The following is a 15,618-nucleotide window of genomic DNA, read 5'->3' as shown; positions in this document are numbered from 1 at the left end:
TGATGGATGGTAGTCCTTACATCCTGGGACTCACGGACAACCAGGAAACCCCAACCCAAACCCTCAGACCCCAGCTTTGGACCTTGAAGGTGGTGGTGCGAGCTTAAACGCCTCCCGTCGGATGCCGTCGGGGCATCACGGCACCACCAGGACGCTCTGTCCGCCAACTGTACTGCACATCGTTTCAATTCAGGCGGTCTCCTTGCTCCTGAGGCGAACAACATCCCAAATTCCAATCTATACGACGGTCAGAAGACACCGGACCTCCCCTTGACAATGTCGAATCAGACCTGTATGCGCTGATCATCATGACAACCAAGTGCCAGACGTCTTCCACGACGTTTCGGTAAATTGGAGACCTGGCCTGTCCCCTTGCCTCGTCTCTCGCGCCTCGCGACCCCTTTCAATCCTTTGGGGGCAAGGGCCCAGGTCTTACCTTGATACTTTCTGGGAAGCCCGCATGATTCAACTGATCGTTCCCATGCAGATGCGATTTGATGGGGTCGGGCCGTATGTATCGCCACTATTATCCAGGCCTAGCAAGATACGCGGGGTACATTAGCACCGTCTGATTTTAGCTGTTTTTGAGTTCATGCCGAGAAATGCGTCTCCAGCGAAACCCAGCCAAACTTACCCACTCTGGTCGATGAGATTTTGCCAGCTGCAAGCGTCGCACTTAGCCAAGCTGGAGTTTTGCTTCAAAGTCTACTAGACTGTACGCCAAATTATATTTCTACGAGAACGACTTGGCTTCTGTCGTCCAGACTTCCGAGTCTCCATGGCGATTACTACGCAACTTAAAATGCGTCCTGGGTAGTTCTCATGCTTGCCAGAGCAGCTTCGAGTCTCTTGCTAGACTAGCCCCCATCTGCGGAGGCGAGATAGACTCAAAGAAAGCCAACCCACAGAAAAAGCTTGGTTATTCCTCTTCCAGTGGCCAAGGTTTGATGCAATCATAGGACGAATGCAGCCTCATCGGGAAACCACACCGATACGCCGCGTCACAGAACGCCGACTGTCCCATCTCAGGCCCCCTTCTCGGCCGACACATTGAGAAGAAGTTTAGCCATCCACCATCCTCACCACCCTCCATTAGTAGCAATCACTATAACCATAACTCCATATACCATTGAGGCTGATATCCACACCAAGAGCCTCATCCTTCGAGATCGATGTAACCTGACACTGAACCGGTGTGATTAGCAACCCCATGTCCAGCATGTTAAAACAATGGCAATGCGTGATTGGTAGGGTCATAATGGGATGTACCGATCCGAGTTCTTACCGGGAGATCTCACTACTCCCCATGCCTTGTTGCACGCGGTTTGTTGAAGATATCCGCGCGCGTACAACAAGATCTACCCACAGAATGCACCCTCCTCATTCCCCGGTGCTGGACCTTGACATTGCCCGAGGCATTCATCTCGAGAATTCTCCAACAATTGTTCCGGTCTGGGTGCTCGACTTCGGTAAAGGAAGCCTTGACCCTGTCCACAGAGAGGACGAAGAGGTGGCGCTTTGGCCGGCCGCGAAACGCCTCCGCGTTTCGGCGTGAAAGAGGGGACTACCCGGATTCGGTGAGCTTATGGCTCCACCTGCCCGAGTCTATGGAGCCAGTGGGTTTCATTCTTCGATCGCAAGTTGCTACGAATTCGAAGAGCACAGCGAATGGTCAGCCTGTCTGTCGATAGGAAAATCTGTCATGATGTAGGTCTGTGCTCCATGAAGCTCGTTCTGAGCACCCATGTCCTCTCGCGTGCAACTTTATGATATTCCTCTGAACTTCGACATCTCGGTTCGACAAATAAATGGGGGTTGGTGGTCTCCGATTTCTCATCTGGTGGTGACTTGACGGCAACAGATCGTTGGAACTTGAAGATGAACTGCCCCCATGTGCATATCCTGAGACACTGTTAAATGTTTCCTGTGAGCAGGAAAGCTCTTGAGGCCGTACTACGAAACCTACGAAGAAATTCAGTCACGGCTATTAAAAGGGTTTAGGTTGTTGTCGTGAACGGGAATTCTAATGAAGCTCAAAACGCCGCACGTCAGATGAATACTGAAAGTTGGGCTACTCAGAGGCGTTGAGGTGGCCCTTTCTTCACGGGACCTGACATCGTGATCAGACATACGATGCGGCGGGCACTAGACAACATTACCCGCTTCCCTGCTTCCGCGGCAGATGAGACTAGGCTCAAATGGAACAAGAGCACGAGCGTGTCAGGGATGCTGGGGGGAGCAGTGCAGATGTCAGCGATCAAGGTCCAAGACCCCACGCAGATAACCCGTGTATTCTTGCCCTTGGGGAAGCTTTTGCTACAGAAATGGCCCGGACACTCTTTCTAAAGCAATGGGCTCGAACAGGGTCTCCGCGTAAGAAGCATTTGCGCTAAGCTTCGGAGTTCTTAACACAGCTAACACATACCAAGCGTTTTGGCGGTTGCACCTGCGAGACTTAGTTAGGGGCTGCCATTTGCCTTCTCTGTGCGGTTCTATGTCTGTCTGAGAGAGTCTCACTTGGGCTGGGATTCTCGGTCTGGATTCGGAAGTCGGAACTCTTGATTCACGAATACAACAGCTCAGACATAGGTGAGTACAAAAAATGATTTACGAAATTGCGTCCGGAGCTGCCCGCGAGTTAGCACGCGTTGCATTTCTTGGGCATGCCTCAGTGTATGGTATAGATGATAGATCGACCAGAGTAGCCATCCCGATGTCTGCGACGTCGGATGCCAAGCAACCGGAAACTACGATAGACCATACATACCCCACTGCCAAGAGATCTGCAGCTTACTAGGTATGTGGAGGCCAAAGAGCTGTCATTTGGTGACGTCTAAAGCTTCTTCAAAGCAAGCTAATACCATCTTCCCACTTCCGTCTCTTGGCTAAAGACGGGACTTCCCTCCCATTGGCAACTTGCTTTATAATCAAGACTACAAATACTGGATCAGGAGCGTACTAAATATGGTCCAGAATAGCTCCTGTGGAGCTGGTCATGTGGAGGTGAACATCAAGTCTCCCGCGCGTTTGATGATGAGGGGCAGGACGGAGAAACGACCAGAATAGGGCGATCTAACAAGCTTTAGCCCCGAAGAAATTGTGAGAATGAATATCTATTTCCCGTGGAATATCGTCAGCCTCACGAATTGCTTAGATTGTCGGGCCGAGGAAAATCTGCTCCATGTCCAAGTGTGGATTCTCCGGCTCGTTGGACAGTGTGAGGCACGAGGCTACCATGTGAACCAAACGCCAACGGAAAACACATAGAATTCTCCTCTGCCAACTTTTTTCTCGACTTCACTGCTATTACTGCCAAGAACCAGGCTCGCCCAAACGGCTGATTCCAAACAAAATATGACAAGTCGTCCATGGTGGCCAACGGCAATCACTGTCAAGCTGAGTCCAGGCTGCGTAAACGTGAATGAGATGATGGGGGCGGAAATAATCGGTTTGTTTCTTTTCAATTTTCAATGCATGACGGGTGCCAATGCTGTGCAAATGATGATGTTACAGTTGGTATTGTTCGTCGAGGTGCTCCCTCCGTCTCTCAGATGACCGCTGTGTCAATGACTCGCCCTGCTCAATGCGACTTTGCGAAAATGAGACCATTTCTTGGCATGAATTAGGTAGGGAGTGAGGATCGAAAAGTTTTCGGGAGGCTTTCAAAAAAAAAAAAAAAGTGTCAGGGCAACGAGAAAAGGACCGTCACACGGGAGTCTCACTGCAAAGGCAAAATCTGCGGTGTAGTGTGTGCCTGGTCTCATCTGATGTGTGATACACCAACTGACTTGTGCGGCGGACCTGACCCCGATCTTCAATTTGACGTCACTTTGCCATGGAAAGCCGGGAAGAATAAGCCGATTGTGGTACTCTAGCCAACCATTCTTCGGAGGTCGGTGCCTTGATCGAGGCCGAGCGTATAGAAAGAGAGGCTGAAATCGCCCAGTGCTTGGTCGTGATCCAAGAGCAGTTCCGATTCGCCCAATGCTTTGTCTGTGGTTTCAACCCACCGGGGACGACAATCATGCTTCCGGTTCATGTTCAATGTTTATAATCCCATGTTATTGCCACGTTGCCCAGTGCTAAAGACCCCTTCGCGGTGAACATCGTGATTTTGGCCTCATATTTCGGATATCGCGGCCGGGTCTTGCTATTACGGATATTACGGCTGATGGAGATCTGATGATATTGGAAAATGATGTCGATACCAAGCCCGAGGTTGATCGGTGCTTTTGGGTTCAATGGATCGACTGTCAGAAAGCATTTGGACAACGTCAATTTTGTCCGAGTCAACAAACCTTGCAGTGCCGGGAGACGGCTACAACGGCTACTATAATTGTTTTGGGACCAGCTCTTCCGGTGAAATTTGGGATAAATGAAGACAAGATCTGAAAATGTCTGACCGCATCGTCATGAAGCAATAGAGAGCACAGTCCAGGAAATTGCATCTCCGGAAGCACGCTCGATGGAGGCGTCAAGCGCAGTCATGCCACAGACGCGATGTAATTTGCAGATGCGAAAAAATGGCTGGTAACAAACGTCTCAACCAGTCTTATTCTCCAGAGTTTCCTACGTCTCGCGGACTCCAAAGCGTGAGGGCCAGTCTCCGCAAACCGTCAATTTACCAGAACTTTGAAATCACCGAGGCTTTTTTCCCTCTCCACTCTTTCTGATACGATTAGCCGATTCCCTCGCCCTACGATGCTTTGGGACACCGACGCGTTCTGGTCCAATATTTACCTTGTCAGCAACATTCTGCCCGTAGCCCATCTAAAGATGTGCAGACAATCTTTCGCAGCAAACCAGACAGCCTTTCCGTCGCTGTTCTTTGCGCAACTGTATCAAAATCTCGTCTCTTGAAAGGTCTTCTAGTCTTTTGACAACCATACTGTGCTTCGATCCAGATGACTGCTTTCCAATAGTTGCTTTTGAAATATTCGGGCTGAGCACATGTTTAACAGCTGCCCTCTTGCAGGGTACATCCGAGCCAGACTACCGCGCATATAAGACTGACAAACAAGCCCGAGAAGCCTTGCGTGAAAGATCTTGTACTATCTCTTTCCATCCAACGACGCCGCAGGCGTAGGTGCGCATCCAACCGTTGTAACCGTACATATGTCGCGGGACAGAATCCTCTTAGCCTTCGACGAAGCAAGATTTCTCAGTAGTGGAAATCTGGCGAAACAATATTTAATAGCGACGATATTTAACAATAACAGCATGAATGATCAGCATGTCCATAATTCTGCCTGTATTCATGTCAAATTAAATCATTCTTTGGCTAGCGGCTCTGCTGTCCTCATTGCCAAGTCGTTCGCAGATTCATCTCGATTGAAGCAACCAGATTGGTTCCGATGTTGATGAGGACTACGGAAAAAGTAAAGAAATACCTGGGAAATTGCCTCGTGCGTCGGGGATCTGTAAAATCAAGAACCCATTCGCAAGACGATGACATGGAGATGAAACTAGAACTATTCACATTGCCGTTCCAATCATCAATATGGCCGTCACCAGAATCATACATGTTAGCATTCGCCTCTGCAAGAACCTGACCATCACCCTCTATGTGACCATGAACGTCAACAGTTGCCTGAGTTTGATAACAACCACGCTGTTATTTTTTTGGATATTTAATAAAGATCAACTAGATTTCCTAATAGAGCGAACGATGCTTTCAGCTTTATTAGCTGACACTAGCAATGTCCACTTCACCTTTTACCAGTCCTGTTCCGGCATACGATTCTTTTAGCACGCATTTACGTCTTCCCCCTTTTACGTATAACCCTTTCCGTCGCATAGTAATTATATCGCATCGTATCCATGGGCTTCGAAAGGCAAAGCGAAAGTCAGCAGTCCAACAAATCCCCACCCACAAAGCCGCAGCAACATAAATCGGCACGATCAAAAAGTGTGTGAAAGTGCCGATCAGTCCAGCAGCCAGGCCGCCCATCCGCATCAAAGCAGCAGCGAATTAATCCTCGAACCAGCGCCGGAAATGATATTTGAGTCAGACAAACAACAGTGTATGTTGTGTCATACACAATGGGGTTAGCGCTGTCAAGCTGAGATATCCACACATTCCCATGCATCTATCTGGACATGCGAAGAAAGAGTACAAATTCAACATAACCAAGATTTCCTACGATAAAAAGTTATGCCAGGCCAACTCGACCAGGTTGCACAACTGAACCAGCCAGAACAGTCGATTGGACTATGGGCTTCAAGCAAGATTTGAATTTGACGGCAGCCTATACGACCCACCGAGCATTACATCACTCTATGGATCGGAAGAGATGCTGCTGAAGGTACTCGATGTATCCGATTTTGGGTCTCCCGAATATTTGTCCAACACAGCTTTGCTTGCTGTCGACCAGGTTTTCAATGGGGCGATGTATGCAAACTTCGAATGTTGTTGTTCGGACGTGGAATTGGACGCCATCTCCAGAATCTTGACTTTTTCCGCCACATAATCGACCCCTGGCGCTTCTCCACCCACAAAATTTGTCAGGATTGGGATGCTGTATTTGATATCATCAACTATATCCCCGACATCTTGGTCGGAGGGGGGTGGGGCAATTAACTCCTCTACGTAGCTGCCAGTCAAGGCTGCCTGCCGATCATCGAACGCTTGATGGGGATCGCTCAGCACAGCCTGGATCTCAGGAGGGAGCTACTGCGCGAGCCTTAGCATCAGCCACGAAGCTTTACCCATCGAATCCACCAGTCGATTGGAGAAGCTGTCTTAGCTGGCCATGTCGGCGTTGTCGAGTTCTTACTGCAGCAAGACGGCATTGAAACACATCTCCACCACCGCAATACGAATAGCGAAAATGACCTACATCTACCTTAACATCTATACAATACAATCCTGCCATGTTCCAGGTTTTAGCACCTCAATTTCCCGATAGCATATCCCAAAAAGATTACCAAGGCAAGACAGCGTTGGCGCGAGTTGTGGAAAGCTTCGCCACTCTACAGAACCGCATAGAGTCGACACAAACACTTTTATCCCTGAATACAACTCACCAGGGCGCACTATTAACAAAAGATCAACAAGAGCCGTTGCAGATGACTGAATGCGTTAGGAGGGGATGAACAATTCATTGGCCGAGTCCAGGCCAGTCTCATCGAATGAACAACAGGATAAAAGCTGAAGTGAGTAGGGTTATTATTGGGTGTTGGGGATGAGATAGTCGAATCGGTGAGAATGCCCAATTAAGCAAATATCGTTGTGCTTAGTTGACAAGTTACACCAACAAGCCAGCAGCCGAATCTACGAACATTCATCCGTTTTCTGCCCCGGTTTGCCCACGTTTGAAAATGGCCAACAATTGAATCTAACCCCCCGCCCCCATGATCTCGCTTTTCTCTCAACCTCAGCATACCTTATCGATCGAGGCATGCCTATATATCCCCAGGTATCTTAGTATGCTGGCCATGCGTGATGTAAACGTGGGCAAGTACTGCGCCTGGCAATGCTCCAAGAATGACAATAACCTATAGAGTATGTGAACTCAGGCAACTTGACTGTAGCAAAACCTAGATCTCGAGCAAATTCGCCTCGGTCAGGATTTCCAATTCTTCATCGACGAGGGGATCAGAAAAGGCATCGCTAAGTGCTGGAGTGTCGTTTCTGAAACTCGAACTACTCATACCATCAATTGATTTTCGATGACCTGTGATTACTTACAGCAGCCGCAACTCACCCAGTTCCAAAAGGATCTATTCTGTTCCCTAGAACCCTTCTGAAACATAGGAAAAGCGGTTGAGGAAGTAGACTTTGTCAGTGCTATCGCACGGGTGACCCATCACGTGTATGTATCAAGGAGATCTTCACACGCGTTCATGTTTTACCTTCTGCTATCGCTTATTTCGGCTAGCTTCACCAATACGCCGTTCAGTCATTATTGAAATCAAGAACAGGCAATCCATTTTCATACTGCTACCGTTCCATTCAGATGTAAAAGTGTGTCTCGTTCTTCCATTATTCCTATGATAATCTGGTCGCTCGCGCACGCACTAGCAAGCAAACACAAACAATTTTGACGAAATCAAGACAACAAGACTGAGATTCGATATTTTTCCGAGATGTCCGAGGCCGTGGTTGTCCATGGCAACTGCAGGAGGAACGAGAGATTGACACCAGTCGCTGGCAAGCCCAGCCAACATTCCTGCAGCAAAGAAAGCTGTTGCCCTCGCTTTCTTTGCTTCAGCGGCGCGCCTCTTCTCTCTTTCCTGGCTGTTAACGTTTTCTTCGTCCTGAGACTTCGTGGAACTCTGGGAAAGATACTTGAGGATGCCGACGACGTTGATGATGAGAATCAAGCCGTAAACAACATTGAAGAGAATGGAAGAGTCCCAGGTTTCGCGCTGCTGCTTGGTTTCGTTGTTCGTTCGGTCAACAAAGATGCGCTGTACAATACGGACGGCACCAATCAACATGATCTGATGGCCGAGTGACAAGGGTTCGAGGCCCGTCACCATACTCGCGAGTCCCTCTGCTGCTGTATTCTCCTTCTCTGGAGTGTCTGTGCCGGTATCTCCAGTTGCCGAGACTTCTTTGGTTGTCTGTACTCCTGTGATTTTGCTTGTGAAGCTTTTCAAGAAGCCAGTCTTTTCTTGCGTTGGTACAGCTGTGCTTGTTGAAGTGGTTGACGGTGCGGACTCTGCCGAGGGACGAGGGGCAGCACTGTCCTTAGCGGCTGTTGGCACAGTTGCGATGAGTTCATCTTTATCGGCTTGACCTTCTTCCTTGTTCTTCCTGTCCTCCGTATCATCAATAGCGTTCCTCTTCATCAGACAAAGAACGGCTCCCTGCGCAATGACTGTAATAACGACGTGTCCAGTCGCAATGAGTTTGAGATTTCCGTTCTTCATCTTGGGGACCTTAGTGACCGCGTTGGCTACCAAGAAGATGGCATATGCGAGGCTTCCGAGACAGACGAGTGTCTTGTGTTTGAGTTTCCGGTTCGGATTCAGGGGTGTATTGCCGGACATGATGCAGAGCCAGGTGTAAAAGCCAATGATATTACTAAGCCATGCGATGGAACCGTAGGATAAGAAGAAGTGCGGAAGATCTCCGTCGATGCAGGTTGTGCTGCCCATTGTCATGTTGCAGTTGATGTTTCCATTGTGGTCGTCGACGCAGATGGATTGATAGCTTTCGGTATTGCAAAGCGTCACGAGTGAGCCCGCGTGGTCGATGGAAGAACACCCTTTCGTGCCGTCAAACATTTTGAATTAAAGTAAGCACGAATAAGAATATGCAGTTTCAAGTTATCATTTGGAAAGAGAGAAAAGTTCGGGTTCAAAGCCGAGATGAACGCACTTTAATTTGGGGGTAAACCGTAGGCCTCTACCAATATCGCGCCTGTCAGCCCTACCGCCCGGCAGTAAGAATGTGGCGACTCTCAAGGCAGAATCAAGTCTTATACTTAGTGTTGCCTAATTCGGATTCAAAAATTAGCCAATAATCACAGTCAGAAGACGGCGATTGTCGGCTGTGTCGGGAGATCGACGACCCTAAAGATCGCCGACCATTGGCGACCACTCAGCCTCACCAATCAGGTAAGAAGTGCGTCCTTCGACGCAGCTCGCCCTGTTCCAAGCATGTCATTTTTCTTGGAAATCGTCAGCTGACTGTCTCACTCATTCGTCAGCCTCAGTGAGAGAATGTTTTGCCTGCGCGGGGTAGCTTGTAGGTAGGTACGCTGTTTCCAAAAAACAACACGCACACCTTAATAGTGCAGTAGATGTTCCCCCGAGTCCTCAACGCTGAAATATAATTAAACTTGTTTCAAAAACCTTGCAATTAATCAGAAGTTCTGAAATGTATATAGCTTCTCTTTTAAAGAATGCTTTCAATTCTAAGGTGAAAGGTTTGATAGTCAAAAAAATATTAGTCTTTACTAGTAGTATTTGTAAGGTATGCTTGGTTTTTTGCAAACCGCGTGGTAGGCTTAGTCATTTTAAAAGGCTGTCCCTGTGGGCGACATTCAATACACTGTCCTTCACTAATTCAAGCAATTATTAAATCTATTAACACATAAAGAGACTTGTGATTGCGGCAGAAAGCTTCAGAGGATATTCTAAGTTTCCAGGTGCTATTACGCAAGTGGATGATTATCAGGTGCCTGGCCTGCTAAAACAGGGTCAGAACGGGATCAGGGACATATACTACGGAGGTGCCGTTCAAAAGCTTCTGCTAGTCTGCCAAGAAAAGACAAGGAATATCACTTGGTCAACGGTATTAGTACACAGGTCTACTTTATAGACCAAAATACCCCCTGACGTGCCGTTTAAAATATAATTTTTTTAATAAATTTTTGTTTTGCTATGTTAAACATTTTTGGCTGAAAACATCTTTATAGTTAACAAAACACACTGTTTGAGGACTCCGTGCAGCCTCGACGACTCCGAGGTCAAGAAGGGCTCGCTTTCGCGTTCCGCTTAGCCGAACGAGTCGATATTGCAAATTGAAGTACAAAAGGCTTATATCTCCTCACCCTAGCTAGTTATTGAGTGCCCTGGCACGGGATGGGCACTCATCCGGAAGCACACTTCTGGTACAACACCCCCCAGAGCCCACATGGTCTCAAGACACAAACAATGACTGCGATGGCGATAGCGCCACGTAATGCCATCCTCGTCAGCCTTGCCATGTATTCTTTCTGTGCTTCAGCATGCTTATTTAAAATCCCCCACATCATCCGGTTTTAGTTGTTCTGCCTTTTTTACCAGCCATAAAGGTATAAGAAACGCTTGTTGACCAAATGTAATATGCTTTAGTCGTCTCCGTAATATCAAACCATGACCAAATGCCGAGAAGTCGAGCTTATCGTTCTGATGCGACGATAAATTTCCGCAGCTATAAGTCACTAACAGTCGGGAAAGCATTGAATGCAGCGACGCTCTCGTGTTGAGGTCAGGAGATATTTGCTTCAAACAGCTTTTACCCGACAAACGAAAGATCACAAGCGAATCTTAGCTATTCCCATAAAATAATCACCATGAGACTCACCACTCTTCTTTTTGCCGCGACTGCGAATGCAAGGCTTGTGACCTGCAACGCTGGCACTGCGGGGAACGGAGGCTACGAGGCAATTAACCTTTACAGCTACTATGTGAGTGTGGCAGTTTATCCCATGACTTAGTAGCGAACTAACATTGTTTAGTCGTGCAATGCAAATGTCTATGACCCGTACATCTTCGTTCGAGACATCACGGTTTTGTCTCAGGATCCTAATGGCCACTTTGAATGCCTGCCTGCGGGAACCCAGACGAAGGGAAGACGTTACTGTGCCCCATGAGCCCGTCATGTAGAATTGCGTGGAACAGATGACTTGTTCCTCCCTAGAGATGGTACTTGTAGTCCAGTATTCTTTGCAAATGAAAGAAATTATCGGAAACATGAGCTGAAATGCAGTCATACATTGGCTGACCTCAGCCATGGTCAACCATTGTTTCAGACGGATGACAACATAGTTACCTATGCATTTACACGTTATTCAACTTGATGGGCCAACGGCAAATGAGGCCAATGTCATCGGCGGCTAATGGACTAAGAACTATTGGGAAGGTCACATTACCATAAGCTCGTATCGCTCCCTCTGCCCGCGCTTCTGTAAGTCGGTCCACGCTGTGTCTGAGCAGGTCGCTCACTGGCTGAGCTGCAATGCTACCTCCGCAAGAAGCTTCACTAGTCTGAACGCCACAGTGGATCAGTAGGTGTGTGGGTCACAACTTGCTATAACCTTGTCTTAACCGCTTAGACGGCAACTAGGTAGTCTGGCAAAAGAGGGGTTGGTGACCACTAACACTGCAAAGATCAGGCCTACCAGACTTTTTAGTTGACTATCAGTCTCACAACCAGGTTCAAACCTGAATTGGGAGTTCTTGTCACAGCGTTGTAATTATGGCTATGAAAGGATCGAAGGATTTCTCCCCTGTTGATTTTCGGAAATAGACGGACCCTTCAGGAGATGTCCCTTGGAGATAGCCTTTCATGGTAACAACTAGACCCTTGCCATGTCTTGGTTGATGATAATTAGCATATACTTGCCGATTTTTCCAAACGTCTGATGGATAGACCAAGGCATCAATACACGGCAAAATAGACACGTTGAGTCAAGCTTTGTGATATGGAGCATTCCTTTGAAAGATCACATCCCCCTCATGTTGTATTGACATGTTTCCCGGTTGAGCGGGGTTAGGCAGCAGCCGCGGGCTCTCCCTGCAGACGGATGGAGAAGCTTTGGACTAAGCAGCTTGAGGTAAAAGCTCCTCGTTGAACTACGAATGACAATTCTATCCCCATCCACCACGGGATCGGGCCGAGTTTGGTGTTGAGCTAAGCATTTGTAAAATAAACCGATCCAATCGGTTGCAACCGACTTGCATGGTGACTGTCCACTCGTCTCTACAAATCGCCCGGTCAACTAGATCCAAGCTTTCTTCACTTTGTCAACCCTGCATGCTGCATGCTGCATGCACCCAGTACCTACATGTTGCTTACCTGTTCACTCCTCTGTAACTCACAGTGATAGGTAGCAACTGAAAGCAGGCTCTTAAGATGTTGTCATACTTGTTGAGTCTTACTCTTGGACAAAAGCAATGCGCCGAAGCTAGGGCAGCAAATTGCCAGCAGACTGCAGACCGAGCTAACCGAGGTGTCGTCGGTGGCCATAAACAACTCAAGCGCCTATAGGCTGGGTTTCGGAAGTCTTGCCGGGAGCCGGCGCCGCATCAAAAGTTCCTCCTTCTGACTGATGTGTTTCACTCTCGTCAAATGCCGCTGGCGAGTGCTTCGCTCCTTCTGATAGCCAGGCAGCTGTTCTATCTTGGAAGCGGGGTTACAATAGTCTAGACTTGATGAATATCTTGTACCTACGTATTGATGGTGGGAAGAGAAATCTATAAGAGCCCCATGAATCTCACAGAGACCTTGGGCTTCCTTTCACATCATCTCGCTTCTCTAGTACCAAGTGTAAACACGCTCTCAAACACCAAAATGCGTATCAGCCTCTTCTTCATCTCAGCTCTTGTAGCAAGTTGCTCAGCCGTGGCGATCCCCGACGAGCACTCGCACGACCACGACTTCGCCAGGGACATATCCCCCGTTCCCCGTAGCGTGCTAGACAAGCGCGACACGTACGACTGCAAGGGAAGCTCCCTCTGCTCTTCTCTGAAAGTCGCTGCGTGCGACGATGCAGTGAACAACAAGCTCATCCGCAACAACGACGTCAACTACGGCGCTCCGGGGTAAGTTTTCCCCTTTGTGGCTTTACCCACCACACAATCTGTTTGATTGAGTACACAAAGACTAATGTTTCTCGCGAGTAGGAGTGGAAGACCGCAAACGGGAGCTTGCTCCAGCGTCTTTGGGGGCTATGGATGCGGTGTCTTCATCCAGGGAAAGTCTGGCTGTGCTCGCACCGGCAACCAGATGTGGTACGATTACCAGGATATCCGGAGCAACGGCTGCAGGGTCTGTGGCTCCAAGCACTGGGGCGACGGATGTCTTACCACCATCAACTATGTCTCTGGCTGCTAGTTTCTTCAAGTCTTCAAGTATCCAGAGACACAGTTGTGTTGTTTAGCTGCCTATTGTTATGGTGGATATAAACGGTCCAAATATGGATTGAGTTGGGTATGACAGAATGGTCTACATTTGTAACTCATGCAGCGTAACAGTCGTTACTTTTCGGGGTCGTGTAATTCGTGGAAAAATACAATTACACTCTTTAAATGTGTAAAAGACTCGTCCTGTATCTCAAGAAATCGTTCTTGCCGTTTTTTTCGTGACAAAAAGTTGCCGACGTTGATGTTGCTCGCGATGACGGGAATCGTCTTTCGCGACAATTTTCACTGGTCATTCAACACGGTTTGGGTTGTAGTACCATTCCTCCAGCAAATATAATTACCATCAATCGTGGAATGACAAATTGGCCGCTCACTTCAGTGTCTAGGAGCACTGGCCTCAACTTGGCCCAGCTTCATGCCCTAGCATTGCTGCCTATAGGCGTGTAAAATAATACTTGTTGCAAGCTTAGATTGGGCAAGATGAGCCGAGGGGGAGAGAAACAAGAGAGCAACCGGTATTCTCATAATCTAAATACTGTATTGAAGTAAGAACCCCTGTGTCTCAGAGTCTCTTTTTGCAGCGCAAACATTGTATCTCTCCCGCTTTCCTGAAATGAATTCCCATCCATCGAATCACCAGAATGGGAATCAGTAATTCCATCTTGAGCCATGTTCCGCTCTGTTGTCACCCTTGACTCCAGTCCTGTGCTCATTCATAAGTCCTCATTCATCTCTGCTTCGCAACAGTATAACGCATGATAGCCGCATCGTCCTGTCTCGGCCGTCCCCGTCCTCTCTCAGGTACTTAGACTCTATTGCAATATGTCAGGTCTCGACACTTTCTTGCTGGGTCGTCCTCGTCCTCGCCTCGGCTGATCTGTAACGACCCTCTCCGCTGGAGCAGGGTTTCGATGCCTCCTTTTTCGGGAACCCCCGCCTCGCTTGGGCATAGCCACCGTCTCTCTCTTGGGTAGCGGTCGTGCCAGTGGCGGCGCAGAGCTCTTCTTCGTTGGCTAAATCTCCGATTTCCGATAATGCAAGCTGGTCAGCAAGCAAAACGTCCCGGCCTTTGAATCTCTTGTTTGTTGTTGCTTCCGTAGGCATTGAATCGGCGGCACGTTTCGTGCCAGCTACCCTGGCCCTACGCCGAGGTGCTGGGGAGGGCCGGTCATGATTGTGGGCGACATTCATCTCGTTTCGCGATTGGCCCTGGCGTCCGCGTCATGCCGTCTGTGGTGGATGGCTCATAGTACGTTCTCGTGGCCCCGGAGATCTCTGTCCCATCGCATGTGCAGAGAGTTCCGTTCTGTTGTCTGCCTCTTCCGGTGCTTCATTCCTCGAGCCAAGAGCCCCGGTTGAAGCTGACCGCACAATAGGCATAGGGTCCAAGTGGTGATCGTGACTGTGACTTTCTGGCATCTGACCATGAAATGCAGACGTTCTTTCCATGCCCCCTGCGACGGCCCAATAGTTCTCCAGCTGTTCGCGCCATAGGAGTTCGTTAGTCTCCAGCTCATCGAGCTCCGATGGTGTGCAAAGAGACCAACGATTTCCTCACCAAAACCCCGACCGTCACCATGGGCAATCCCAATCGCACCGCCGAGGGACGTTTCACTACCCCAAAGAAATCCGTTATCAAGCTCAAGGGAAGGTCCACCGTCAACGCCAATCCGGAAGTCCACGACTCCCTCCACTTTCTTGAGGCTGTCCAGGACTTGGTCAAGACCTTAGCTAAGAATAAGATCAACAGGGATGAGTTTGCCGCTGCCATGATCGCTCTATAGGACATGAATCCTACCGCGACGCGAGTTCCTTGGCAATGCTATTATTTAGAAGCTTACGGGCCCAGAGTTGGCTAACCAGCTCCTGAATACTTCCCGCCAGACTTCTCGCAAGAGAAACAAAATCCATGATCGTAGCGTCCAGCGAATCAAAGTCATCCATGTTCGTATGGGCGTGAGGTCTTCAGGCTCTAGAGAGGAAATCAGTCTCCCTCTCCGGCGTAATCATCATGCCAGTCCACGGCTCTTTCCACCG

General features: G+C 48.6%; 4 protein-coding genes across 4 annotated transcripts; 3 read left to right on the top strand and 1 right to left on the bottom strand.

The window, feature by feature from the left end:
- Nucleotides 1-8,019: 8,019 nt before the first annotated feature.
- CORC01_02671 (uncharacterized protein) lies at nt 8,020-9,234 on the bottom strand (the record flags this gene model as incomplete). Its single annotated transcript, XM_022614321.1, has 1 exon — nt 8,020-9,234. One exon carries the CDS (start codon nt 9,232-9,234, stop codon nt 8,020-8,022), a length of 1,215 nt encoding a protein of 404 aa, XP_022479234.1.
- Nucleotides 9,235-11,009: 1,775 nt separating this feature from the next.
- On the top strand, nt 11,010-11,309 carry CORC01_02670 (uncharacterized protein; the record flags this gene model as incomplete). Its single annotated transcript, XM_022614320.1, has 2 exons — nt 11,010-11,123; nt 11,175-11,309. 2 exons carry the CDS (start codon nt 11,010-11,012, stop codon nt 11,307-11,309), a joined length of 249 nt encoding a protein of 82 aa, XP_022479233.1.
- Nucleotides 11,310-13,009: 1,700 nt separating this feature from the next.
- On the top strand, nt 13,010-13,552 carry CORC01_02669 (uncharacterized protein; the record flags this gene model as incomplete). The annotated part of the gene is made up of 2 exons (XM_022614319.1): nt 13,010-13,260; nt 13,342-13,552. The coding sequence occupies 2 exons, from the start codon at nt 13,010-13,012 to the stop codon at nt 13,550-13,552; spliced, it is 462 nt and encodes a 153-aa protein (XP_022479232.1).
- A 1,555-nt stretch (nt 13,553-15,107) lies between these two features.
- CORC01_02668 (uncharacterized protein) lies at nt 15,108-15,365 on the top strand (the record flags this gene model as incomplete). Its single annotated transcript, XM_022614318.1, has 1 exon — nt 15,108-15,365. The coding sequence occupies one exon, from the start codon at nt 15,108-15,110 to the stop codon at nt 15,363-15,365; it is 258 nt and encodes an 85-aa protein (XP_022479231.1).
- Nucleotides 15,366-15,618: the final 253 nt, after the last annotated feature.

This window comes from Colletotrichum orchidophilum (assembly GCF_001831195.1).
Source record: "Colletotrichum orchidophilum strain IMI 309357 chromosome Unknown Scaffold_15.1, whole genome shotgun sequence".
Lineage (NCBI taxonomy): Eukaryota > Fungi > Ascomycota > Sordariomycetes > Glomerellales > Glomerellaceae > Colletotrichum > Colletotrichum orchidophilum.
The sequence above is the reverse complement of the archived record's forward strand: the minus strand, read 5'-3'. Positions and strand labels throughout refer to the sequence as shown.